Here is a 26355-nt window from a genome sequence, read left to right as displayed (position 1 = left end):
TCCAATGTTGAAATTGGTGCTCTGTAGATCTTCCTGAACTAGCTGTGTATTGTGAGGTTGATTGTTTTGCAGCTGAACCTGAATTTCCTTAGTTTGGTGGGAAAGGGCATTTTGCCAGCTGATACTCTTATAGCCTCCCAAAACCAAAACCCGATTGATTTCAAAAGAGCTGCTAACAAGTCCCTTTCCTGACAGGACACCATTAGTAGCACTGGATGTCAGCCTGCTCTGTGCAGCCAACTAATTCCACAGATCCCACACTTTGTAAAGAAACCCGGGTGTGTGGCTTTGTTTTTGTCAGGGAGAATCAGGGAGAAACATTCTATTTTCTTAGCTACCCAGAAAATGTGAGTCAGCTCTACTTTCTTAGGTGGAGCTTCCAGAGTGATAAGGTCCTTCTACTTGAAAATTAATCTGAAAATCAGTCAAAATCTTATAATATACGAGAAATATCCTACAACTTCCTTTTTACCTCTCAAGCCAGTTGTAGAACCAGGAAGGATTATCATGTCTAGAAAAAGAGCTCACTGAAACAGTCAATAACTGTAACATTAACATCCATCAGGATTTGCTTTGATAATTAAATAAGGTTCAAAACCTGCAAGAAGCTAGACTGGTTACTTCGGAGAAGCCTTCTTTCTATTTTGCATTGTGAATTTTTCACTCTTTTCGGCATAGCAATGCGTGTTGTGTGAAGTTGCTCATCTGTGCATGTTTTTGTGCATCACCAATTTGGAACCGAAATAAAAGTGGCCTTTTTTGGTGATGTTTGTATGTATACACATAGTGAGGAAAGAGAGGAGACAATACTTTCAACTTCTTCAGCAAGAATTATTTATACCCAAAAAAAACGCAAAACCAAAACCCAACCCAGAAACCCAGTGTAGTTCTAAACTATTAAAAGGATCAGTTTAGAATGGAAATGCCAATTCTTAGTTTGACTTCAGTAGCCAAGTGTTTAATTGTGTCTGTGTGCAAAGTGAATGCAAGTACAAGTAAATACTTTAGCTCTGTGGAAGATCCACACACACACCTCTCCCAGCCTTTAGCTATTTTCTTGAAAGTCAAAGTAGAATCATTCTTATCTTGTGCCAGTCAAAGAGAAAAACCTCTAAGCTGTCATGTGTACACTGCAGGATAGGGCAAAACTGTGCATTCTGTGTGGAAAGGTAAGTGCAAGCACACCTTCTCATCTGCAAATGCAGAATGTGCATTATTAAATCCTAAATACTTGTTTGATGTTACCTGAGAGGGAGGTAGGACGGAAACTGATAATATAGGTGGAGACTCCAATGACAGGAGATAGTTTTACATTGAGAGGAAGGTGCAGGAAAAGTAGGAATAAAGGCAAAAGCAGGAAAGTAAAATTTCATATTGAGGATGAAAAAAAGAAGCAAGTATTGCAAAAGGGCAATGGAAGAACAGATGGACAAAAGCTGCCCAGAAACTTGTTAGACAAAACCCCACTGAGGATGGGTTTTGAAATGATTAGATGAACACAACAGTATTAGACAAGAGCATTGCTACTCTTTGCACTGTAATTCAGTTGGTGCTGGATTCTATTTAATATATTTGTTTTGTTAAAAGTCTTTGAAATGGTGATTGCAGAAACTACTAATGGGATCTCTGCCCTGTTTTGTTTTGTTATTATTGGTAGAAATCCTCGATAAGTTCAATGTTAATCTTTGGTACGTCTCAAAAGCATGAGATAAGTGGTAGTCAGATGTGCTGATAGGATGGAGAGTGTTAGCTCCCAGGCTCTGGGTTAGTGCAGAAATGCTGGAGGGATATCAAACCTCTCATGCATTTTCAGTGTTTTTCTCAATAGCTGCTAGCAACAACTTTTCAGCAAGAAGCAGTGTTATGCAGTAATTCTGTTGGAAAATTACACTGGGGAAAATTATAAGAAAAAGAAGCACAGAAAAGAAAACAAGAAAATGGAATGAAAATAAAGGACCAGAGTTGCATGAGACTGTATGAGTAGGATGAATCCTCCAGGTGCAGTTCCCCTGATGTGGGGAGGGTGGGAGCTCTGTGAGATGCAGGGGAAGGCACAATAGAGGTGTGTCTGGCTGCATGCAACCAGCTGTGGTGTGTTTGAGCTTGTGAGCCACCACTGAATGCCAGCTCCACAGAAACCTGCTCACCTGGTGTCCCTCAATAATGCTTGACAGCATTCCTGCCTTAGCCTGGGCACAACTTTGTAGCCAGAGTTAGCTCTGTAAGGTCTCCTGTTGCTGCATCCTGGCCAGATAGGAGTGACATGAGATTCAATACAGGGAAGAACTCATTTGTTTCATAGCTTCTAGTCTGTTAACTTGAACGCAAGGACTTCTCATGCTCTGACTGTAATAGTCATCAAAATCATGGTCATTCTTGCTTTTGTATGTTTCTTTAATTTGTAGATAAAACTGTGATCACCTGGGGTTTTTGAGGGGGTTAAAAAAGTACATTTCTTTGAATAAGAATGAACTCATTGTTCTGCAGTTATCACAAACTGCAATAATCAGCCATGACATGCTCCTTCAGCATGATTTTGCTTTCACAGTGGTTACTGTGTTTATTCTTAAGTTATATATGTGTTGTCTCTGGTATGAAAATTACTGGTAACTTTATATTTTATGCTAGCATAGCCTGTAACTTGTGTTAACTTGGGCAGTGCATGCATATGTGTATGTGTATAGTTATATATAAATATGTATATGTGTGTAGCCTACACGACAGAGCTGTTCAGAGATGGCTTTTCCATGAAACTACATTTGGTCTGCATATTTAATGCTCATTGTAAATACTCACTGTGGCAAAGCCATCATCATGTCATTTTTCTGGGGCTTAAAACCCATTTTACTTTCAATTTTGATTTACCATATGTGATTGGCATTGTATGAGCAAGAGGAAATATTTAACTGCAGCCAAGTGGTGTTCATTCAAACAAGATGTAACCCAGTTTATCCATAGATGAGTGTCTTGTGAATTGAAGATCATGTTCTGCCAACAAAAGAATTTAAACAGGCTGAAAGAATGAACACTTTGTACCACTTTTATTTGAAGACCAAGCATTTAGGATAAATGCATAGTAGGACTCTTGCTGGTTATAATTGCTGCACGATCTTCATTCTGCCTTTCTCCTCAGTATTTTTCTTTGTTCATATTTGAAACTTGATTGCCCACCTGTAGGTAGTTACAAGGAAAAACAAAAAAATAAACCAGTTAAATTAGCACATTAGCATCTTTGTTCAAAATTCTCCTCTCCTTACAAATGCTAACTTCCTGCTACCACAGAGAAAATAAGGAAACCTGAAGCTGGATCACATTTGAGTCAAGGTCACATGAGACAGAAGTGGAAATGGATCTCATAAACTCTTGCTCTGTCCTTCACTGCAAGACTATCCTTCTTCATTTTCCAAATTATCTTGGTAGAGATACTGTTATCTGATGATGTTATGAGAAGATTAAATTAGATCACCTTAAATTTCCTATAGCATGAACATATATGTATTGTTCAATCAACAGAATCCTATAGAATAGAAGCCTGCAAAAGAGTATAAATGTTGGTTGCTGTGTGGGGCTGTTCATCACTCAAAATTCAGGAGTGTTTAATATATTCACTGTAATGCAGATCATTGTATGTCACAAATTTCTTGCTTACTAGAGTGAAATAGAATTTAAAGGATAACTTCTAAGGAAAGGGAAGAGAGCTGCTGGGTCTAATTTTAGATTGAGAAATATTTCAGCAATTTTCTTTGATGGAAATATTGTTGAAGGAAAGTCAGCAAAAGCTTGAACTTTTTATCTGGTGCTGGACTGTTCCAAAGACTTGAGGAAGTTCCTGGAGTGGCACTGGTTTTGAACTACATAAGGAATATGATTTAGATGAGGCCCCCGAAACCAAGTCTTAATATATTTCGGTTAAAATAGGTATAAAAATACAGCGTGTGTGATACTGGTTTGTGTTGTTAGAGTTTAGCAGATTGGCTCTGCTGAAATCTTTCTACAATGAATAAAACTCCTACTTCCTAAGCTTCCATTGTGCTTGTTTCCTATTTCTTTTTTCCCATTTATGTCTTTGTTCTGCTTTGCTGTTGTTTCATAAACCTGTTCCTTGACTATTTTCTTTGTACTTTCCTGTCCCTTCTTACCACACTACATTTAACTGATCTTCTTTTCTTGGTCTTTTATTTGCTCCATGTTGCCTTATGGGTTGGGTTTGGGGTTTGTTTGGTTTTGGTTTGGTTTTGTTTGTTTGTTTGGGGTTGTTTTGGGTATATTTTTGTTTGGATTTTTTTTTTTCAGTTTTGTCCCTGCCTTTTTTCCTCACTTCCCATACAATTTCCTCCTCTTTATTCTCTGTCATCTTTTAGTCTCCTATTTATTCCTTCCAGACAAACACCCCACTTCAGTTTAGTGAAACTGTATTAACCTGAAATCTACACCAATTTTCCATGTCTCTAAACTCGATAACTTCAGGAACGTATCTGCTGCATGGGCTCAACACCTTCAAACACACAGAGCTGTATTAGTTAGTGGTGAATCATAGTACAAAGTTTCCTGGCAAATACCCTCTGGCTTAACTGGGGACAGGCACAGGCAAAAACCCTGGTAAAATTCCTGCTAAAGTTCAAATTGGAAGCTACATGTTGATGACTCTTTCATAGACGCATTAAGTTACAAAAACCCACAGATTTCCCACATCTTTTAATTTTAAGCTGTTATCTTCAGCCATAGGAGTACCTCAAGAAAGCCAAGAGCAGTATTAAGAATGAAGTTTTTTAGCAACACACAAAAAGTTCAGAACTCTTCAGTTTATTTCAGTATAATCCAAGCTTGTTGACATTTTGGCTTGTACTCTCTGGGATCAGGTGGTTCACTTGGGAATGTTGATGTCTTTGATTTATTACTAGCAGGAGTGGCCTACTGAAAGTCATGGAAATAGAAATGCAGAGAAACTCGTCAGACATACCAGGAAGTGTAAGAGGTCTCTCAGCACAGAGAAGAGGAAAGAAATAGTACCTGGAAGCCAGCCTGGCATCCTAGGTCCAGCTTTAGGGCATTCATCACTTCAAGAACCGTGCGCTTTTAAGGTCAGGAGAGGAGAAAGGATCCAACACTTTCAGTCTCAACTCACAAAACTGTCGTCATGCTGCTAAGGCACCAGATGTGGTCAACCACCTTAGAGAGGTTTCCAGCCTTCTAAAACCATTTGATCACCTCAACTGTAGAAATAAACTTTAAACAGGGTTAAGAGAAATCTTCCAAATCAATATTTTAAAGCATTCGCGTGCAAGAAAAAAAGGTACCAAGAAATGATTCTGCAAAACAGTACTGTTGATTCAGCAAATTGATTCTGCAAAGCAAAAAAGACTTGCATGACATGAAATGGGAAAAATTCTTCCATGCAGTTGAATAAGCAGGAGATTTTTAAGCTAGCCTTTGTTTGGTACACCAGAAAGGTTCCAAATATCTCTTGAGTAATTTCTTCATGTTCATGGAAACTCTTTGAAATATTTCTATCTGAAGTATATTTATACAGATAAATTCCAAAGGAATTGTGAATGAGATGTAGATTGTAAAATCTCTCTATAAGTCTAGACCTTAGTACATAGTATCTTTTGAGCAAAAATTCATTATTCATATGAGGAAAGACTGGCAGAACTGGGTTTGCTCTGCCTTGAGAAAAGAAGGCTTAAGAGGGACCTTAATACCATGTGCCAGTACATGAAGGATGGATACCAGGAGAATGGAGACTCCTTTTTTGCAAGGAGTCACATGGAAAAGACGAGAGGTGATGGGCACAAGTTGCTGCTGGGGAGATTCCCATTGGACTCCCGAAGAAAACTTTTCCCTGTGAGAACAACTGGACATTGGAATCATCTCCCAAGGGAAGCAGTGGATTCCCCTACACTGGGCAGTTTTAGGACTCAGCTTGACAGAGTGCTGAGCCATCTCATTCCAACCTCACTATCACCTAGCAAGGTTGGAGCAGATGATCCTTCGGATCCCTGCCAACTTGGCATTCTGTGATTATATTTTCTCGCCTTTCTGTGAAATCCCAAAGGTGATTGTGAAAATATACTCTTTCCACTATCAAGGAGGCAGAAACTTACTCACTTATAGAGGCAAGCAGAAGGTGTATAAGTGCAGAAAAATACTGAGTTGATGTTCATGGTACTGGTTGTTAGAAATTCTAGGTTAAGACTAATTAAGTAGAATTAACAAACTTTGCCTTTAATACCAAAGTGATTTTTCCATGACAACTGGGTAAGGTCATTGCTCCCTAATAAATGTTGGGAGAAACAGAAGGAAATTTAAAGTGCACAGAATATTTCAATGTCTTTTTAGGTTATTTTCTAATGGTGTAGTTAAATGTGAATTCAACTTGGTGCTGTTATGTTGGTTTATGCCTCAATATAATAGGTCCTGTAAGGGGATTTTAGAGTAGCTTACAAAGTGACTTTTTTTCCCTGTTTATGAAGTATTAAACAATAATACTTTGCTTTTTTGGCTGTTCTAAGATGAGGAAGCGATTGAGTGTGGTAGGTGCATTTTTCTTCTTCAATTTAACTTTGCTTTCTTAAGTTATGTTTTCACTCTGTTTAATGATTTCCTTTCCTATTTTTCCTTTGTGCTTCTCAGAGGAAATTGAAGGTACATGTACAAAAGTTTCCCTGCATAGCCCAATGATTTTATTTAGAGAACATGTGTTTAGAATTAAATTGAATATAGTCCAGCGTTTCTAAGAGATGTTATGCATAGAATGCTTTTATATTGCCACCAAATACATTGAATCATCTTTCAAGTAGATAAAAATACCAGATTATTCCTTGTTGCTTCATGTAAAGATCAATGATTCCAACTATTGTTTTAAACTGCCTTCTCTCTCTTGAACTTCCCTGTATAGAAAAGTAGTATCATAAAACGCCATTAGCAAAACTTGGGCGGGCTGGGCTGCAGGGATGGTTCTGACTTAATGATGTGACCATGAGAGGTCTTGCATTTCTAATTAATACTAACAAAGTATTTCTCTGAGATGATAGAAAGTTCATGCATGTAGTATCACCTTTAGTCTTTCCCTCCGAGTGTAGCTGGTTACTGTTATGCTTGCAGCGTATGTTAAAGTAACAGCAGCTGATCTCTTCTATTTCTTGGGGGGTTTTAACTTAAGAGGCCTTTGTTTATAAAGGCATTAGAAATTGCAGCTCATATTTTTGATCAAAGGGCCTCTGGCATGTAAAAATACACATTATAGCTATTTTACATCAAATGAGAGGATGTGTTTTTGATCAAAAACCTTTCTGTCTAATCCAGTGAGCCAAAACTTAAAGCTACAGTCTGATAATGGATAATTTAGGGGGGGGGGGGGGGGGGAATGGACAAAAAAAAAAAAAAGCTTGATTTACATCAAATACATTTTGCTTTCTTTTAAGTGGCATTGTATTCTCTACTAACTGATAGAGTGTGAATAATACAGTGTTAGAACTTCTTAGAATGCTGTCATCCCAGTTTTTGCTTGCTAAAGGTGAAAGGATCAGTGTGCATGCTGCAAAATTCCTGAATATCTCCAGCTAAAATATAAAACAATCAACATTGTTTTATGTTTTTAAGACAATGGCTTATGGAAGGCTTTTCAATGCTATGCTTGGTACAGTTTTCATCTTTTAAGTAGTTTCTTCTGTATTTTTTTGCTGGGCTTCTAACTATTCTGCTTTATTTCTCGGCTCTTATTCTGTATGCTTTTACCCTTCGTCCAGAAGATGCTGAATGTGCTGGTTACAACAGTGGATCCTATCTAGGTGAGCAATTGGTTACAAAAGACAATTTTTTTCCTTTCTTTCAGCTTCTTTTCCCTGGAACTACTGTGTCCACTTTGCTTTTGGGGGTAATCTGCATACAAATGTCCTTACTGTGCATGAAGAAAGCATGAACATTAAGGTTTTAAAAATGGCTCATTGGATTTGACATAAAGGATTTATCTAGTGTGTCCCTTTACCTGGTTAAACATAAGCTACTAAAATACTGGTTTGACTTTTAAGTCAAAATTTTAAAAAATTTGTATATAAATTTTGGGGAAAATACTGACATTTAAAGTACACTATGGCAGCAATGTGTTTAATGAAACAAAAGGTTTCCTGTATGGTGCAAAGTTTGAGTAAGTCTTTGAAGACGCACTGCCAAGGTTTTATCCAACTTTTGCTTACACTTTCTTTCTTTGTACATGTCTGTCTAACAATTTGGGGAGTATTCAATGAGAATACAAGCAGGTTTGCAGGCTCTGGTTCTTTTTTCCACATTACAAAATAAAATAAGTTATAATAACTCAACAACTTAAATTTAGCTTTAAAGCTAGCCTGGGCTCAATGTATCATTGCGGGGAAGGAGGACGAGGAGGGGAAGGAGACCATTGGCTTTGGCTTCAACATTCCAAATTTCAAACAAAAGTAACATTTTAAAAAGGTGAATGTTCCATGATATGGTTCAACTTTTTAATTTGTGCCATTTTAAAAGCTATGCAAAAATATTTTAGTTGAAACTGTCCAGAATTCCTGCCAGCTGAAGGCTGGCTGGAGGAGATTGTGTGGCAACCAGCCCTTTTCCCAAGGCTTTCATCCTCCTACTACAAGAGGAATGGGAAGGAACTCGTCAAAGTGCTTAAGTACATCCAAGCCATGGGGCTCACTGAAACACCCTAGATCACTGCTGTAAATTAGGGATGGTTTTCATATTGCACAACACTGATTTTAAGTTTAGTGTATAAATTACATCAGGAGCACACTAACTATAGAACTGAAAGAACTTTAACCTCTTTCCAAAACCTTCATGTGGTATAATTTCATTATGCATTTGTGGAACTAGTGGTCATCTGATCATGCTGAAAATAGACTTCTTACCCTTGTTAGTTAATCAACTAAATTGATGTTGAGTTGTAATTATACTGAGATTGAAATATGTTTGGGAGATGACACTTTGGGTATGATTGAAGATGAACTGCATTTTCTTTATCAAATCCTCTCTTTGAAAGAGAAAAGACAATTACACACCCCCACACACACACCCAAATTTTTTTCTTTCTGTCTGCAAATATGGATTGCATGAATTCTCAGGATGAGACTGTCATGGGTTTTGAATCAGATCTTAGTCAGCTGCTGATTTATTTAAAATTGAAGGTGGCAAAACAGAGTCTACCTTTTCTTGGTGCTGTAACCCTTTCAGTAATACATTTTGGCCTATGGTTACCAGAAAAGCTTGGCCAGTCTGGGAAGATGTCCTAAGGAAGAAGCTGTTGTTTTCCCTGATGCAAAGAACAGAAAGGTGAGGGAGTAGTTTACTTAGTCAAAACTTTACAAAAATATTGGAGAATGACTACAGTGTAGGCAGTGATTGGTCTCTGGAAGTCTTCCACATGGTGTGGTGCTACCATCGGTTCAGAGATGGTAGCTTCAGTCTTGTCATCCTGAGTCCTTGCTATTGGAAGTGGGATGTTGGAGTGGAGAGCCAGAAGATGAAACAATAGGGAGAAACAGACTTGTCTAAGGTTAGGACCAGTTTGGGGGTAAGAACACAAGTATGTTCATTGTTTGCAAATAATTACCTATTTGGTTTAGAATTTAGAGATGCCTTGGAGCTCTTCACTTAGAATGGTTCATTAAATATCCTATCTGAAGATCAAGCAGGTAGGTTCTGAAAGCTGATGTCATCATTCCTTTGTGTATGGTAACAGGACACAGTGATCAGTAATTCAAACTGCCTCATGCTTCAAGGTCACCTGGATTCACAAACCATTAGAAGGACAATTCTATTAAGTCACATTTAGGGTTGCTTCTCTCCTGAATTATTTCTCAGTTGTATTTTATCAAGGAACAAGCTACTGTGGAATAACTTCCCAGGGTGGACAAATGCCACTGCCTGAAGTGTACTAATTTGAGCAAATCTTGCTGAGTAGCTGCAGAGGACAGAAAATTCTTACTTTTGTGCTGTGCAAAAAACTCTCAGTCTATAGGTAAAGGAGTCCCAGGCAAAGACACTTTATAAAACCTCTCTTAAGTACATGGGAGCTAATACCATACCTAAGTGCTGCAGTACACCTTCCTGCTTAGGAAGGGCCTCTTTCCCACTGCTTCCTTCAATCCCAAGGGTAGTGAAGGCCTTCAAAATATATGCATTTTTTCCCTGCCTCTTGATCTTTTGGGAGAGTGGGAAAACAAGTATGTCTGATTTTTTGAAGAGGGCTTATTCTGAATGGCCACCTGTGCTTTTCAGCACTGGTTTTGAAGTGAATCCTGAACATCCCCTTTTCCTCAATGTACATGTTCATGGAAGCTGATAGACATTTATGGCATCCCTTGTGCTAAATAGCTAAGAATTTCTAGACAAGTCTCTTCATTATTATAACATAAAGTCTTGATTAAACAGAGTACATTGAAAATGAAACCTAAAACATTGTCACTGGAGGACTTGGGTCACACCAGCAAGTTCAGGGTGATACCTGAGTGACTGCCTATCTATATGTTGCAACCTATTAGAAAAGCAAGGAAGTCTGAACTAGCTTAACTGCTGAGGAAGCAGTTGGCCTGATATGTATTCACCCATGTGGAGAGTTAGCAGGAGGTAAGTTGAAGTATGATAAATTGTTTGTGTGTCTAAATTCTAGAAGCAGTTTTCAAAGCAGAGATAGACCAGTTACTTCCTGAAACTAGAATGAGTAAGTCATGCTCCATGCAGCTTTTGATGGTGTGGTGTCACACCAAGAGAACTACAAGAATTCAAAGATCAGTTAATGAATTTTCAGTTGATTTTATGACTCATTGTGGATTTAGGGCTCTCTATTTCAGTCTGTGAACCAGGATATTCTGTGAACATCTGACCCTCTCTTAAAGAGTTTGTGCTTTAAACATACATGAGATGGCCATCAAGAGGAGCAGAAGAGGCAGGTTTCAAAAGGCTGAGTGTCTGCATTTGGAGTCAGGTCTTTCATGTCCAAGGTTATGCTAGTATTAATTTTGAATGTTCCCCTCTAAAGTGACTCAGATAAATGTCATGATTTTTCACCAAATTCTAATATTTCAAGTTCCAGTGTAGAATGGTATGATTCTGCTGTAATTTCCTGAGGAATTGCTGGGGAGAACATTAGGAGTTTTCCTTTGCCAAGCTTAAATTCTAGTTACATTACTTGAATCTTTATGAACATACAGTAAATATAGATGAATATCATCTGTTTACTATTCTCAATTTTGTCTTAAAAATCCAGACATAATCTAAGTTTTTATTAACCCTGTCTAAATGTGCAAGCTGGGAATCCGTCCAGAAGTGAGCAGAGTAAGAAGTCTGCTCTGTGTTTGTGCAGTTCCTGTGTAACAATAGACCTACTTGGTATATGAGCCAGAATAAAAAATCCCAGTATTTGGGTGGGTGGGTGGGTGGGTGGGGGAATAATCCAGAAATAGCTAGTTAAAAATATGGTATTCATGCAAACCTGCATAATCACCACAATAACAAACTTACTTTTGTCAGTAATAGAAATAGAAAAAGTACTCATAAATACATCTACAATTAAACACAATCTAAACAGAATCTGAATTATGTAAAATTAGATTAAATCCAGTGAAGAGTATACACAATTTAAGCACATAATTAAGCACTTGTTTTAGTGAGTGAATGTGAACAAAAGCATGTGTAAGTGCTTTGCAGCATTCTGGAGCCTTACAGGTGAATATATGAGTCATAGGTGAATTTAAATGATAATATTTGCTGTTAGTGTCATTTCTCTGAATTTAAGAAACGGAATTTTCTACCTTCGTGCATATATTCGGATTTTAATTTGCACAACATAGTCACAATCTGTGTTCACTTCTTTAGGATTCAATAGTTAAATATAATTGCACACAGTTTTTTTCTCAAATAGAATCATAAAGTCACAGAGTGCATTAGACTGGAAGGAACCCTCGAAGGTCATCTTGTCCAACCCCCCTGCAGTGATCAGGGACACCTCCAATTAGACCAGGCTGCTAGAGCCTGATCAAACCTGACCTTGAATGTCTCCAGGGATGGGGCCTCCACCACCTCCCTGAGCAACCTGTTCCTGTATTTCACCACCCTCATGGTGAAGAACTTCCTCCTGATGTCCAACCTAAATCTACTCTGCCCTAGTTCAAACCATTGCCCCTCATTTTGACACCACAGGTCCATCTAAATAGTCCCTCCCCAGCCTTTCTGTAGGTCCCCTTCAGATACTCAAATGCAGATACTCTAAGGTCCCAGTGCCTTCTCTTTTCCATACTGTCTTGGCCTGTCTTTGTAGGAGAGATGCTCCAGCCCTGTGATCATCTTTGTGGCCCTCCTCTGGACTCTCTCTATCCCTTTTTACATCAGCATCCCTTTAAAATATTTTAAGGGAGACAGGTTCTTGCATTGTCCATTTACAGCTGGATTTCTGCCTGAGGTCCAAATAGGTTTCTCTTTGTAAACAGAAAGATGTTGTTGTGAGATGAGCAAATGTATATTGCTGTTGGTTAAAAGAATAATCACGCTTTCCTGCTAATGTTTTTTTTAATTCTGTGAGATGTAAGTAGTTTTTCTTGGATTGTTATTGGGCCTTAATTTATTAGTATTGCCTTTTTATTTTTTATTTCAGGTTGAGAAGTGTTATAAGGTTTGGAGACATCTGTAGTTCGAGAACATTTGTTCTTCATATTTTCTTTCCAGAGGTTTTTATTTTACCAAATCTGTTACATTCCAGCAGTAGTTTATGGGTTTGCATGTTCAGTAAGCTTTTAGTCCTGTAGCTGAAACCAATGAGCTGGTGAAAGCTCTTCAATGTTCAGAATTTTATGATGCTTTAGTGACAGAATGTTCCCCTTTTACTTTACAGCCTACATACTTGGCAGCTCAGGTTAAATTCTGCTGATATCTATATTGCACAGGCAGTATAGCCTGCAGCTCCTTTCATATTCACCAAGGTTTATATTATCAGATATTCTGGGCAAGCAGTGCTTTTTCCTTTTGTTCCTTATAGGATTTTACTTCTAAGCTGAATAATTTTATAGAAATTCTGGGTTTCTATTGCACATCAGTATTGGATTTGGTTTGCTGTAGTGAATTTAATGTATTTTTTAAATTTTGGCCCCCTTTTTATACCAGCCCATGTCCTTCTCAGCCTATACAGTAGTGCAGCTATTAAAAATGCCATCAGCCTTTTCTGTGGATGTTGGCTGTGGTGGGTTGAAAATTCCCCCTCTAACATTAACTTTACCAGAATAAGAACAGCTTGACATCACTGTATATTCAAAGGAATTTTTCTTCCCTCTTTGTGTGTATGCATGTGTTGCAGATTCCCATAGGGTATCACATCAGTAAAATAGCTTGGTTAGCATCCTCTGTGATCCAGATTCTGCAGAGATTTAGGTTCAATGAAACCCTGTGTCTGCAAAAGGCTAAGACTTAAGTCTTGTAGGATTTTGTGTCATATCTGGTTCTAAATATGTGCAGAACTGAGCCTTTGAATTCATAGAATTTATAGAATCATAAAATGTTTTGGATTGGAAGGGACCTTAAAGATCATCTAGTTCCAACCCCCCTGCCATGGGCAGAGTCATCTTCTACTAGACCAGGTTGCTCAAAGCTCTGTCCGACCTAGCCTTGAACGTCTCCAGGAAGGGGGCATCCACAACCTCCCTGGGCACCCTCACTGTAAAGAGTTTTTTCTTTAAAGAGTCTTTTCTCCAGTCTAAGTCTCCCCTCCTCAAGCTTCAATCCATTCCTTCTCATCACTACAAGCCCTTGTAAAAAGGCCCTTCCTAGCTTTCTTATAGGCCTCCTTAAGGTATTGCAAGGCTGCTCTAAGGTCCAGAGCCTTCTTTTCTCCCAGCTCTCAGCCTGTCCCCATAGGAGAGGTGCTTCAGCCCTCTATCTTCATGGCCTCCTCTGGACTCACTACAGCAGTTCCATGTCCTCTTGTGCTACAGGTGGGGCCTCACCCAAGCAGAGTAGAGTGGGAGAATTACCTCCCTTGTCCTGACAGATAGTGCCAGTGAAGAAACAACTGTATCATGATTACTTCACAAAAATCTAAACATCAGTGCCACTACAGTTTCTGAAATCATATAGCAGAAAAATGTGGGGTTGCCACGAGTTTAGACACGTTTACTGCCCAATGAAATATTCTGGGCAAAGCTGCTGGGATTTTTCCAGTACTTGAAATGTAGTTCATATCTTACTGTATTAGCCCCAAATCATGAACTCAGCTTTGCAGTCCTGCATGTGGTTCCTTCTGGAACCTTCTTTTAATTCCTTCTAGTGGTGCCATAGAGATACCAGTACAATGTAATACCATGTCATGTAAAAGATTTATTTGAAAACTGTAAGGCAATCATTAACAGAAGAATTAATTGCTTCTTAACATAGAGTGTAGAAGGTTTCTTGTGGTGTTCTGCCTGAAAGTGCCTATGAAGACATCCTCAGAGTGTACTGACAAGAGGTGTGACATTTCCAGTCTTCTTGATAAGCAGTGGAGATGTCACAATTGCAAATGCAAATTTAATAGGAATATTAACTTTCAATTTCATGCTGACACATCTGTAATATTGGTACTGTATTGGCTGAGATGTTTCAGAGTGTTTGGGAATTTAACTAACAGTGTTTGGTTTTACTTTCAAACAACTTTGGGGAAGGTTTGGAGCACTTATTTTATACTCTCGTTGTGGAGCTAAGCACACAAAAATTGTTCAAGGATTAGTTTTCATTAACCCTTTCAGCCATCAGATGTGTTTCTGTCATATGTCATATTGGATGTCTGTGTGCCACAGTGATTTAAGAGAAATGCATTGTGTGATAGGAGTGTCTAGACTGCATGAATTTCCTTCTGTATATGCACTAATGTACAAGATACTCATTTAAATATGCTAACAACTTACAGGAATTATATTTTACAGCTTGTGCTGCAACTGTTACAATGTATTTATAATCTTCATTTTGCAGTGTAAATAGCCACCTGACGTAGTTTGGGGGAAAATATTCTAATGGCCTGGCTTATTAAACATATAAATACTTTTTTTTTTTTTTTGATCCATGCACCAATCCTAGAATGTTTGGAAGAGACTGTTTTCAACTGTTTTGAGAAGCTTTCTTTTCTTACTTTGAAAAAACCCTGTTCTTATTGCAGCTGGTTTTAGAAGAAGCTTCCGTCTTAGCAGAAAAGACAAAAAAACAAACAAATCCATGTATGAGTGCAAGAAGAGTGACCAGTATGACACAGCAGACATCCCAACGTATGAAGAAGTAGCAAAATATAGACGACAGCCTAGTGACAAATACAGGCTTGTAGTTTTGGTGGGTAAGTTGCTTCCTTTATTTTTCACGCAGTCAAACAAAGCACAGCTGATTAGCACAATGCTTACCAAAAAATCGTTTAGATTGGATGGGATCTTGAAATGTTACCTGGTCCAGCCTCCCACTCAGCAGGATTAAAACTGAATTCAGAGCAGGTTGATGATGACAACAACTTTGGGATCCTCTCTTCCCACCGTGTCTTCTCCTGGATTCCCACCTCGCACCTCATAAAGAGGTAGGCTTCATCTTCTCAATGGGTGTCAGAGGGTGCTGGTGGTCCCCCTGAAGACATCTCCAAGCTAGACAGGCCCAATTCCCTCAGCCTCTCCTCACAGGTCAGGCAGAACACTTAAGTGGAAAGAAACAAAACCATCTACTGTGATAGAATAAATAAACAGACAAGTAAACAAAAAGGTGCCTGGGAGGTGGACTTCTGTTGGCCAAGAACAGATGTAAGCACAGCTGCAGAAGACTCAAGATGCCATCCTTAGTCAGCTTTCTGTTCTTCTGTAGTCTGTCACTGCCATGGCTTCCCTACAGCATTTATTATCTAATCAAAATGCATTGCTTCAGTCTCCCCCTGCTAAGCCAATGTACATCATCTTGGACTTTTCAGAGGTAGCTCCCAGGCTACCAGTGAGTAATGAGGAACCATTCCTACCTGTACATAACGTCTCATTACTTATTTTTCCCTTTGCCACTAGCACATAGGCTGATGCTTCATTAGGAAAGTTTCCTCATTCTGAAAGCAGCAGAGCAAAGAAATATGACCCTCTATCAGGGGCTGTTACGAACTGTTGAGTAGCTGTGTTTTTATATTGCTCATATCCAAGGGAACATTAAATTTAGCTTTTAATAAACAGTTTTGTCACTCTCCAGCACTAAAATTCAGCCACCTACTAGTGTGATCACTGTGAGATTGTAGGCTATATACAACAAGTAATAACATGGTCGAGTTGACTTTACAGTTCCATCAACGGAGTGCAGTGCAAAAGTGTGATAACTAGACATTTTATAATAAATTGCATATGTCTGATCTGAGGAATACCTAGAGATTTCATTTGATTTTTGTTGTAATAAATCAAATGAAGAAAGTGTGCTTATTCAGTAACAAAAGCAGTTCAGAAATTTATTGCAGACTCCAATAATTCTAATGTTTTTCTCTGGATATTAAGAGCAGCTTACGTCTGGCCAATACCATAAAAATGTCTTGGGCAAAATGTGGAAAAACTAGCAGAGCTAAGCAATGCAGGTAGGGGAGAAGCAAACCTTTTGTGTGCCAGTAGTAGCATTCAATGTGATCAGTCAAATGTCATTTGGGTATTAGTACTAGGAAACACAGGAACAGATGTAATTAATTCATAGCTGTAATTGGTGGGTGCACTAAATGTCTGTTATGCTGAGCCTAGAAGTCTCATTTACTGTTGGAAGATTTTTATTTGTTTTTTAAGTTCTGGTTTGCTCTTTGACAACTTTGGAATGAAAATTTCTATTGGCTTTCTTTTCAGTAGGTCTAGCCTAATTTACAGAAGGCAGATTGCACATAGAGTATTTTTCTAGCCCCCTGCAGTGTGAGCTATACTGGTCTCAGGCTCAGCTAGATGTATTAGTTTGTCATGGTTTTACTTTGTCTGCAGATATAGCCTCATGAATTAGGTCTCCCACATCCTTGGGGCTAAAATAGCAGGTCATTTGAAGCAGTAATGATACAGAAGCTTCTGCTGTACTGGTGTTGTGAATGTCTGCTAAAAACAAAATTACCCAAAACGATGTCTTCTGGTAATTTACTGTTCCCAGGTGGCAAACGAATCCTTGAAGTCTTACTTCACAAATGTTGCCTGCATGCTAAGTGTGATACCTTGCAGCCCTGTCAGGCAAACACAGAATATTTTAATATGAAACATATTATTTGGACACTAGAATGTTCATTTTACAGAATCACCATGGTTGGAAAAGACCTCTAAGATCATCAAGTCCAGCCATTATCTAACTCTACCAGGGCCACTACTGCGCCATATCCTTAAGCGCCATGTCTAGACAGCTTTTAAATCCCTCCAGGGATGGTGATTCAACCACTTCCCTGAGCAGCTTGTTCCAGTCTTTGATAACCCTGTTGGTGCAGAAGTTTCTCCTCATGTCTAACCAAAACCTCCCCTAGTGAAACTTGATGCCATTTCCTCTTGTCCTATCAGTTGTGATTTCAGGGAGTTGTAGAGTGTGAGAAAGTCTCCCCTCAGCCTCCTTTTCTTCAGACTAAACAACCCCAGCTTCCTCAGCTGCTCCTCGTAAGACCTGTTCTCAAGACCCTCCTGCCTGAGCAAACAGCTGGGGCTGGGCCAGGGCACAGCTGAATATTGATGATCACAGAATCACACAGATCTGCGTGCCTGGAAACCACACATTTCCATTAATGAGGAAAGAGTCACAGAATCACAGAATGTTAGGGGTTGGAGGGGACCTCTGGAGATCATTGAGTACAACCCCCTTCTCAAAGCAGGATCACGTAGGGCAGGCTGCACAGGAACACATCCAGGTGCACTTTGAAAATCTCTAGAGTCCTGCTCACAAAGGCTCTGCTTCAGAAATGGTGAAGGCCAGACTAGCCTTCATTCTTTTCTTTCCAAAAAGTCAGAACAGACGTGCCTCGTGCTATAAGTTTACATGGAGCAGTGTCCTCTCAGTCAGGGATATCTGAAGGGCAGTGCTAAGACAAAGCAAGGTCAGCACTGCTGAGCCATGAACACACATCCCCCCAGATGCACACTGAGATGTGCCTGCAGTGTTTTCACCAGAGTCAATGCAAAGCCTTTCAGGTGCTTCAGTCACCCATGGTGGTGCACCTTTCTTAAGTGGGCAGTGGTGGAAGCAAGGACCAGAGATATACCCATGAAGGTTTCTTGACTTCAAATTGTGTTCAGATTCATATTTGTTAGAAACTAGCATCTTTCCATGCTTCATCAAAATGAAAAGACAATTCAGAATAGAAGTGTACATTACACTGTGGGGATGTAATGTGGAAATGAGCACGCTGGGTGGTGTTGCTAACTGGAAATTGACCTTCAGCACCCATGTGCCACAGTTCTGAGAACTTTGCAAAGACAGCACTGAAAAAGAAGAATTCACACCTTCCAATAGTGCAACTCAAAGATTATTTTAAAGTGGTAATCTGGAAGGGGAAAGAGAGCAGCAGTCAGGTTTTGGTCTGGAAAGACATTTGATCTAAGTTTCCAGAACATCTGTCACAGGTAGCAAAGCCTGGATTCTTTATGTATAAATAGAGCTAAAAGCATATTGTTGATTTGACAGCATGTAGACTGAGGAAATGATATTTGTATAGATTTGTTGGAAAAGATGTTTTGCTGGAAAGGAGTGCTTTGATTTTTTTTTTTTTTAATTTTACTTCTACTTGTTTCATTCTACTTTGCTAGGCTGTATTGTGAATTTTAATTAATTTCCCTTTTAAAATCTCTACTTCCTTTAAATAGCTAAACTATTTCAAAAGGATGACTTTTACAAAAGCAATGCCATTATCTCCAAAACATGTTGCTCTCCTCTGCAGACACGTACCAGTAGAGGCTGCTGTGCACCATATTAAATAAACATTTATACATACTGATGGACTAATTTACAGGCAGCTCAGAGATGTGGCTTGAAATGTGGTTGTGTGTTTGACTTATGTAAACATATAAAAATTATAAATGCAGAAAACTCTAGGGTTTTACAGAGGGATCACAGTCTGGGGGTAGCAGCAAAGTAGCAAATGTTTGCTTTTCATCATTGTGTGTTTCTAACACCAGAGAGGACAGATATCAATTTTTACAAGTAGGCACCTGAAGGTGCTGAAGCACCACTCTCTCACTAGTACTTAACCAATATATCACTACTTCATTAAAATGTTTATTAGGTTTTGTATTTCTAATGTCTAGAGTGTCTCTGTTAAGAAGCACTGCATGCATAGATGTGTCACTTTTACTAGAAGGGACAGATTTTTTCCTTAAAACCACATGTGTTATCCCTGTACTGTTTGGGATATGGTTCCAGTGACTCACTGTCCTCTGTGTTCTGCTGTTGACTTGGATCTGTGGAAATGAAGCCACTGCACCATCACAATCACATGAGCATGCAGAGCTGAGCTCCCTTCACACACGCAACACTGTGGCCCCACCAGAGAGAGACCAGGCAGCCTGAAGCCCAGCAGGAAGGGATCCTGGGGGCAGGCAGTGATTGTCCCTGGAGCCTGACACCTCACAGGACAGGGTGCCCTCACTGAGACCTAAAGCACCACTGAAAAATGGCTGAGTTAGGGACAACCCAAAAGCCAAGAGGAATGTCTGTGCAGTTGCTTCTGAGACAGCAGTGCTCAAGTGGAGGTGGAGGAGATGGGTCACAAAAATTCCCTGCAGTTTTTGCTTCTTCCTGCCATCGTCTCTCTTCGGCAGCAGTGCGAAGACGGAAACATTTGCTTTGGACCAGTTCGGAGAGCATGCAGGAGACAAGCATAGCTTAAAAGAAAATCAACAACAAAGAAACTCAAATAGCCTAAATGGGTTGTGACCTGGAAAGTGCTGCCCTTTTTTGCTCTCACTGGGCAATGACACCTTGACCCAGTCAACCCAGGTGGATGGTAGCAGCTACAGCCAGCCAGTGGCCAGGCAGTATTCCTTCCTGCAACTTGGAAGGCTGGAAGGAGCAGTGCTCCCTGGGTGGAGGGAGGTGAGAGCAATGCTCCTCAGGGGAGACTGGTGCAGATTGCTGGAGGGAGTGAGGAAAAGGCCATGCTGACACATGGAGCGCAGATGATTCGGGGAGAACTTCATGCATGCCAGCTGCAGTCTTCTTGTCAGGAGCTGAGGATATTCTGGCAAAATGAATAGCCAAACCAGAATCTGTGCTGGAGAGCTGCAGTTTAGAGCTCAGGGGTCTGCACTAGAGCTGAGGATGGAGATAGGCAGGTATTGAGAGTAGTCACTGTAGAAGAGAAAATGAGCTTTGCTGTCAACTTTTTCACTGATTTTTCCCTCAGTAATAAAGTCAGAGCAGAGTAACTGCCAGCTGCATCCCCTGAAATTTGTCAGGGCTCTGTATTCTAGGAGAGGCTGGATCCATGGGCATTTCCAAATGACTGATTGAGAGCCAGTACATGCTACAGCTCTCTGCTGTGTAGCCTTATCTCGGAGAGCACTTAGGCCTGAAGACAAGAGAGAACTGCCTGCTGGGAAACAGCACAGATTTTTTTTTTCCCTTCCAGGTCCTGTTGGGGTTGGCCTGAATGAACTGAAACGGAAATTGCTGATCAGTGACACCCAGCACTACGGGGTGACGGTGCCACGTAAGTAAAATCACACTTCTCCTAAAGCTATGTGTTCATTATTGTCCTCTATTATTGCATTACCTTAAGGCACTTCCAAATCTGGGTCTTTAAATGCCTGCTTGCCATCCAAATAACTTTTCTAATTTTGAAAAGTGCTGCTGCAGTTGTATTTTAAATAGCATTGATTAAAGTGATAGGAGCTTTTGGCTCAGAGGCACTGCAGTAGACTTTTAGTATGAGTTTAACATGATTGATGTCAGTGAGGCATAGTAAATGAAACTCAGCTGAAGAACACCCTGGATTTGGCTGTAAAGCAGTGAAACATGCTCTGGTAGCAATGCTTGCTTTCAGCAAAGTGGCCTGTGTAATTTAGACTGGCTGAAAAATGAAGACTGATGATAAACAGTTTAATCCTGTGAATAAATTAATTAAATCCCTCTGATTAACTTTAGAAAAGGTGATTTGGGGATTTTTTTCCTCTTGATTTTTCATAATATTGAACAGCATTGTGCTATATTAAGTTCTACAACACTTTATTGGATTTTCTTTAACGTGGAGGACTTCACAGGTTTAGTCTTTCATTTCTTGATTTGCTCTACACTTGTACTTGTACCTCTTGTAGGAATCCTTCAAAATATGGGTCCAGCATTCTGAGTATGGGAGATACTGTCACAGGTTTATTGCAAGTGCAGATATTCTGTAAATATATGAATGAATCTATTCTATACATATATGAATGAATTAAGTAGAAAAATTATTACATTTGGTTTTGGCAAATAATTTCCTTTACACATATTTGCTTCAGCTGGGTATTGAAAACAAAAACAACAAAAAGCCAGATGTTCCCAAATATTTAACACATTGAAGCACATGCAATCATCTGCCCAAAAATATGTCTCTAAATATTGCCAGTATTCATCAAGCTGCCTCCTCTCTTTTCTCTTCCAAATTCGTGGTTATGATTTGAAATAAACACGTAAAGAAATCCCTCTTCCTGAAATTCAGTAAGTCAGGACTTGGAGGGAGGACTGGGGTTCTCATCTTGGAAATGTTCCTGTTTGTGCCAGCCTGAGAGGAGTGCTATCAAATGGCACTTAAGATTGTGTTGCTGCAAGCAGGTTGTGTTTGATTGTATGTGATGGACAATATGTGATGCTGTAACCTACAGCTTGTATTAAATAGGACTTTTGAATGGGTTCATTAAGTGCAAGTGGCAACCCCACAAATAAGTTCCATTGATAAGCACAAACTTTATACCTAGTACTTCGTGGTAAGAAGTGCAAATACTACAAGGCTACAGGAAGAAGAAGCAACTCCATCACCAGAAAAAGCACTAAAACATAAAATTCACACCCCATTTTATTATTAGCGTGCTTCACATGCCATAGGTACAAGTGTTGTTAGTGAACATTTTATAAATCAGGTTGGTGAGCTTTGTTTCCCTTTATGGTCTCATATGCTAATAAGTTTAACAAGTGGTGAGGCTTGGGTAATTGTTACAGACTGCTGCCCCTCTTATTATTCAGCTGTCCTCATTTTATTGGATTTTTCCACTAGTTAATAAAAATGATGATATGATACTTGTCCAGTAGGTTTTTTTCCTGCTTTTCCTACATGCTTTTAAAACTCAGTCCTGTCATGTGCTTCTGTGCTGCTCATGAGCTCCAGAGCAGCCTGATGTCTATCAGAAGTGAGGGGACTGCTGTGCTGAGTATTACACAAGGCTGGTGTGCTTTTCACTGTTTCCTGAGCTGGTTTGCATTATGTTGTTTTGTGCTTCTTTTCCTTTTTTTCTTTTTCATTACTTTTTTTCCTCTCCATTTAATGAAACTGCAGACACTACCCGTCCAAGGAGAAGCCAAGAAAGTGATGGTGTCGAATACATTTTCATTTCCAAGCACTTGTTTGAGACAGACGTGCAGAATAACAAGTATGTTGAAGAGATTTTAACTGAAACCACTGTTAAAACAATGGCTTTGTTATAAAATGGGGCTGTTTGTAATTTTAGATAATAAGTCTGTGTGGATGTAAGTTGCAGTGATTTGGAGACGTGTTAAAACAACATTTTGATATATAAGCAGTTCAAAGCAGCTGGCAAAAACACCCAGTTAAAAAAAAAAAAAAAGGCAGTATGTGCAAACACAAATGTTTTTAAGCTTCCAAGTACTTCAGGTCCTCAGGACACTCAAATTGTAGCTGTTCAATGGGAGGAGCATTCTTTTAATAGAGCATCATCTATCATAGCAATAAGACATTGCAGCTCCAGGAGCAGGGTGGGAGTGGAAGTGCTGCAAATGTACCTGAGTCAATGTTTGCATAGTTCTGCTCTCTTTCAGACCAGGCACTTCCTCTGCTTTTGAATTTAGAGATCTACAGTGAAGCCTTTGCCTGTAAACCCTCCAGAAACTAAACTAAAATGAAGACAGTGGTAGCATCGTGTTCTCTAGCAGCCTGTAAAATGCTGTAGCTTGAAATTCTGCCCCAGTGTTTCAGAGGGCAAAAGTGTATTAGACACAAAGCTGTGGGTTTTATTGAAATTTCAAACTGTGGTTTGCTTTCTTGGCAACTAGCACTTGCACTTTTATAGCACATAACCAGCCGCCTTGGTTCCATTAGCACCATCGTCGCTCCTCCTCCTCTTCTGAGACAGAGAATTTGGATATTCTGTAGTGTGCAATGAAATTTCAGTAGTTTCTATTGTTTAGTTTATCCACTGTTTTATTACATTGCATTAGTTCAGAAAAAGAGGTGATGGAAAACATTAGTGGGCTGTTGGACTACAGTACTTTTTTCTCTTTAACTGTAATACAAGCAGGTGTTACTGATTTGAAAGTGGTAAAGTAGAAGATTTCTTAAAATTGACATGCTGAAGTACTTGACAGCATTTCCTTTATGAAACATGGTAAAACTCTCATGTAAAGTAAAATATTTTTCCTCCTGAATTAGATCTTATAAACCAAACTGATAAGGTTTTTTGGTTTGTTGGGTTTTTTTGTTTGTTTTGTTTTCTGGAGAAAATGGAAATGATTCCATCTTTTTTTCACCTTCTGCCACAGGTTTATTGAGTATGGCGAGTATAAGAACAACTACTACGGCACGAGCTTGGACTCTGTGCGATCAGTTTTGGCTAAAAACAAAGTTTGCCTGTTGGATGTGCAGCCTCATGTAAGTAAGCACATCTCTTGGAGTCTTGTATTTCCTCACACTGCATGTTGATACTCAAGGGAAAACACTGTTTCTTAAAATGTATATTTTATTCCATGCTGAATGACAGTCGAGTGGGCTTGCTGGGTCTCTTTATCACAGCAAGGCTCTCTGAAAGGAGAAGGAAGGAAACTTCAATACATGTTGGCAGGTATTTAGCTTGGCAATTAAGGGAATTGAAATCCTGCAGCATAATACCAAAGATTTAATTACAAAATGCTCCTATATTTCCATTTGTCTTTCTGCTGGTTGAGGTTAGAGGTTCTCCCTGAAACTGCAATTTCAGAATGGCTTTGAGCAATCACCCAGTCCAGCAGCTCTCTCCCACATGTGTAACCAAACTGTTTATACCAAGGGTTTACATGCAGGGTGGACACAAGTCAAGATCTGCACTAAATGTAATGTTGGCTGGATAATTGTTAAGAATATTTCTCTCTAAACCATTTGTTCTTTCACTGACCTTGTCTTTCAACCTTGCTAAACAGCTCCACTGGGAATTCCTATGCTGCTTAATAACCACAGTTACTTCCAGGAGCTGGACTAATTTGTTTAACCCAGCTAAAGTATTTCTTCTGCAAGCATGACCAGCCTGTGACTTCTGAATCCTTGCAGCTTGTGACCAGTTCTTGGACATGAGACTGTGCCCCAGGAGCAGGACAGGGGGGCTGTGCTGGCAGAGGAGTGGCCAGGCAAGCCAGACCCCACACGAGGGGAGCTGGGCTCCTGGGGCTGATATTGTGTCTAGCACAGCTGTTTTCCAGTGAAACCAGAAATTCTGGGGATCCAGCCATCCTGAGATCCCACTGTCTGACACAGCATTTTCCTGTGGCCCTTGACATTGTGAAAAGGGCAGCTGGCCATCCCTGCTTCACCCTGTGCAGCAATCAGAATCACAAGACTTACCTCTAACTCCATACCATAGCACCACTCCACTGACTGGGAGTGAAGAGCAGGGAGTTGTGTGGTGGACAAACAGCTCTGAAGGGAAAAATCATTGACGTGTTGTGACCAAGTGTCCCAGACAGCTTTTCCCATTGCTTCTCATGGGTACCGAAAGTATCATTCTCAATAAAGTGTGTTGCACTTTTCCTTCACTCCTGAATGCCCTCTGCTCCCCTTCATCCTCCTGCTGCTGGTGGCACTGGTGTACACAGCCCAGCCTTTGCTGTGCTAATGGAGTCTTCCAGCAAGCCATGTAGAAATCAAGAGAAATGGTCACCCTTGGAGAAATGGTTTGCTTATCTTTCACGTGAAAATTCTCCTTACACGAATCCATGTCAATCGGCAGAGCAGGGTGACAGTAAACGACAGATAGCCTTCTAGGAATGCTTTCTGGGTTTATTTTGGTTGGTGGAGAGTTTCTTTTATTATGGTAAATTCCATTGTGTGAAATTAATTAATTAAAATCTTTCCTTTTCCCAGACAGTGAAACACTTACGGACATACGAATTTAAACCATTTGTTATATTTATAAAGCCTCCAGCACTTGACCGTTTGAGAGAGACCAGAAAACATGCCAAGATTATTTCAAGTAAAGATGATAAGGGTACTGCAAAACCCTTTACAGTAAGTAGAGTTAGAGACAGTAAAACAGGAGAGTTGTTAAAAGTTTTGTTGCAGTGGTTTACCCTGAACACAAAGGTGATCCCTGGATCACCCCTGCACTGTAATCTATCACATGCTGACAGCAAGCTGAGACTTAAAGTCATGAAACTTCGAGTGTATCATCAAAGTAAACAGCCAGAAACATTTCCCACTGGTACAGCTAACAGAAAACATCTCTGTAATTACCACACAGTGACCAGTTGTGCCACTGCAAGGGAAGACTTGAAAGAATTGCTTGTTGAGTAAAGTCTGCTTGTGAGAATGCTCTAGGAGATCACTTATCGTGGTAATTCCTGTCATTATTTTTTAATTTAAAGCGCAGTTTCTATCTCCTGATGAGATGAGGACTAAGCAAGTAGCTTTGTGTTTGCTGCAGAATGAGTGATGTAATGTTGCTCTGGTCTGACTACACCTTGCACTGGTCTTATTAGGAAGAAGATTTTCAAGAAATGATTAAATCTGCCCATGTGATGGAGAGCCAGTACGGCCACCTCTTTGATAAGGTGATAGTCAACGATGACCTCGCTACGGCTTACAGCGAGCTGAAAACAACTTTTGACAGGTTGGAGACTGAGACCTTCTGGGTTCCTGTCAGCTGGCTACATTCCTAACAATGTTTTAAACAGACAAAACAATCTGTGTTCAGCATCAAAGCATGGGGCATGGTTAGGCATTACTCAATGGCTGTTTTCTTGGTAAGAGGGCTTTCTAACTCTACCTGAGCAGCAGGTACATTCTTCATGCACTTGGAACTGGTCTTGTTTTCCTGTGTCTTCAATCCACCTGCCCACGATTTTGGGGTAGAATGGTCAGATTAAACTGAAGTCTTACTCTGCTCCATAAAGTGAGCTAATACTAGTGTAGCAAAACTGCCAAACACCTCTTTGTCATCATCTGTGTATTTCCAAGGCAAGATT

General features: G+C 39.7%; 1 protein-coding gene across 1 annotated transcript in view; it reads left to right on the top strand.

Moving 5' to 3' along the window:
* MPP7 (MAGUK p55 scaffold protein 7) overlaps positions 1-26049 on the top strand; it is an 83438-nt gene extending 57389 nt beyond the window's left edge. Inside the window, exons 11-19 of the mRNA XM_054389978.1 lie at positions 6513-6533; positions 6634-6645; positions 7749-7790; positions 15152-15322; positions 20567-20647; positions 22466-22559; positions 23686-23794; positions 25256-25399; positions 25870-26049. Coding sequence (XP_054245953.1) covers positions 6513-6533; positions 6634-6645; positions 7749-7790; positions 15152-15322; positions 20567-20647; positions 22466-22559; positions 23686-23794; positions 25256-25399; positions 25870-26049 — 854 coding nt within the window. The remainder of the gene's footprint in view (positions 1-6512; positions 6534-6633; positions 6646-7748; positions 7791-15151; positions 15323-20566; positions 20648-22465; positions 22560-23685; positions 23795-25255; positions 25400-25869) is intronic.
* Positions 26050-26355: the final 306 nt, after the last annotated feature.

The sequence above is a fragment of the Indicator indicator genome, chromosome 20 (genome assembly GCF_027791375.1).
Source record: "Indicator indicator isolate 239-I01 chromosome 20, UM_Iind_1.1, whole genome shotgun sequence".
NCBI classification, from domain to species: domain Eukaryota; kingdom Metazoa; phylum Chordata; class Aves; order Piciformes; family Indicatoridae; genus Indicator; species Indicator indicator.
The sequence above is the reverse complement of the archived record's forward strand: the minus strand, read 5'-3'. Positions and strand labels throughout refer to the sequence as shown.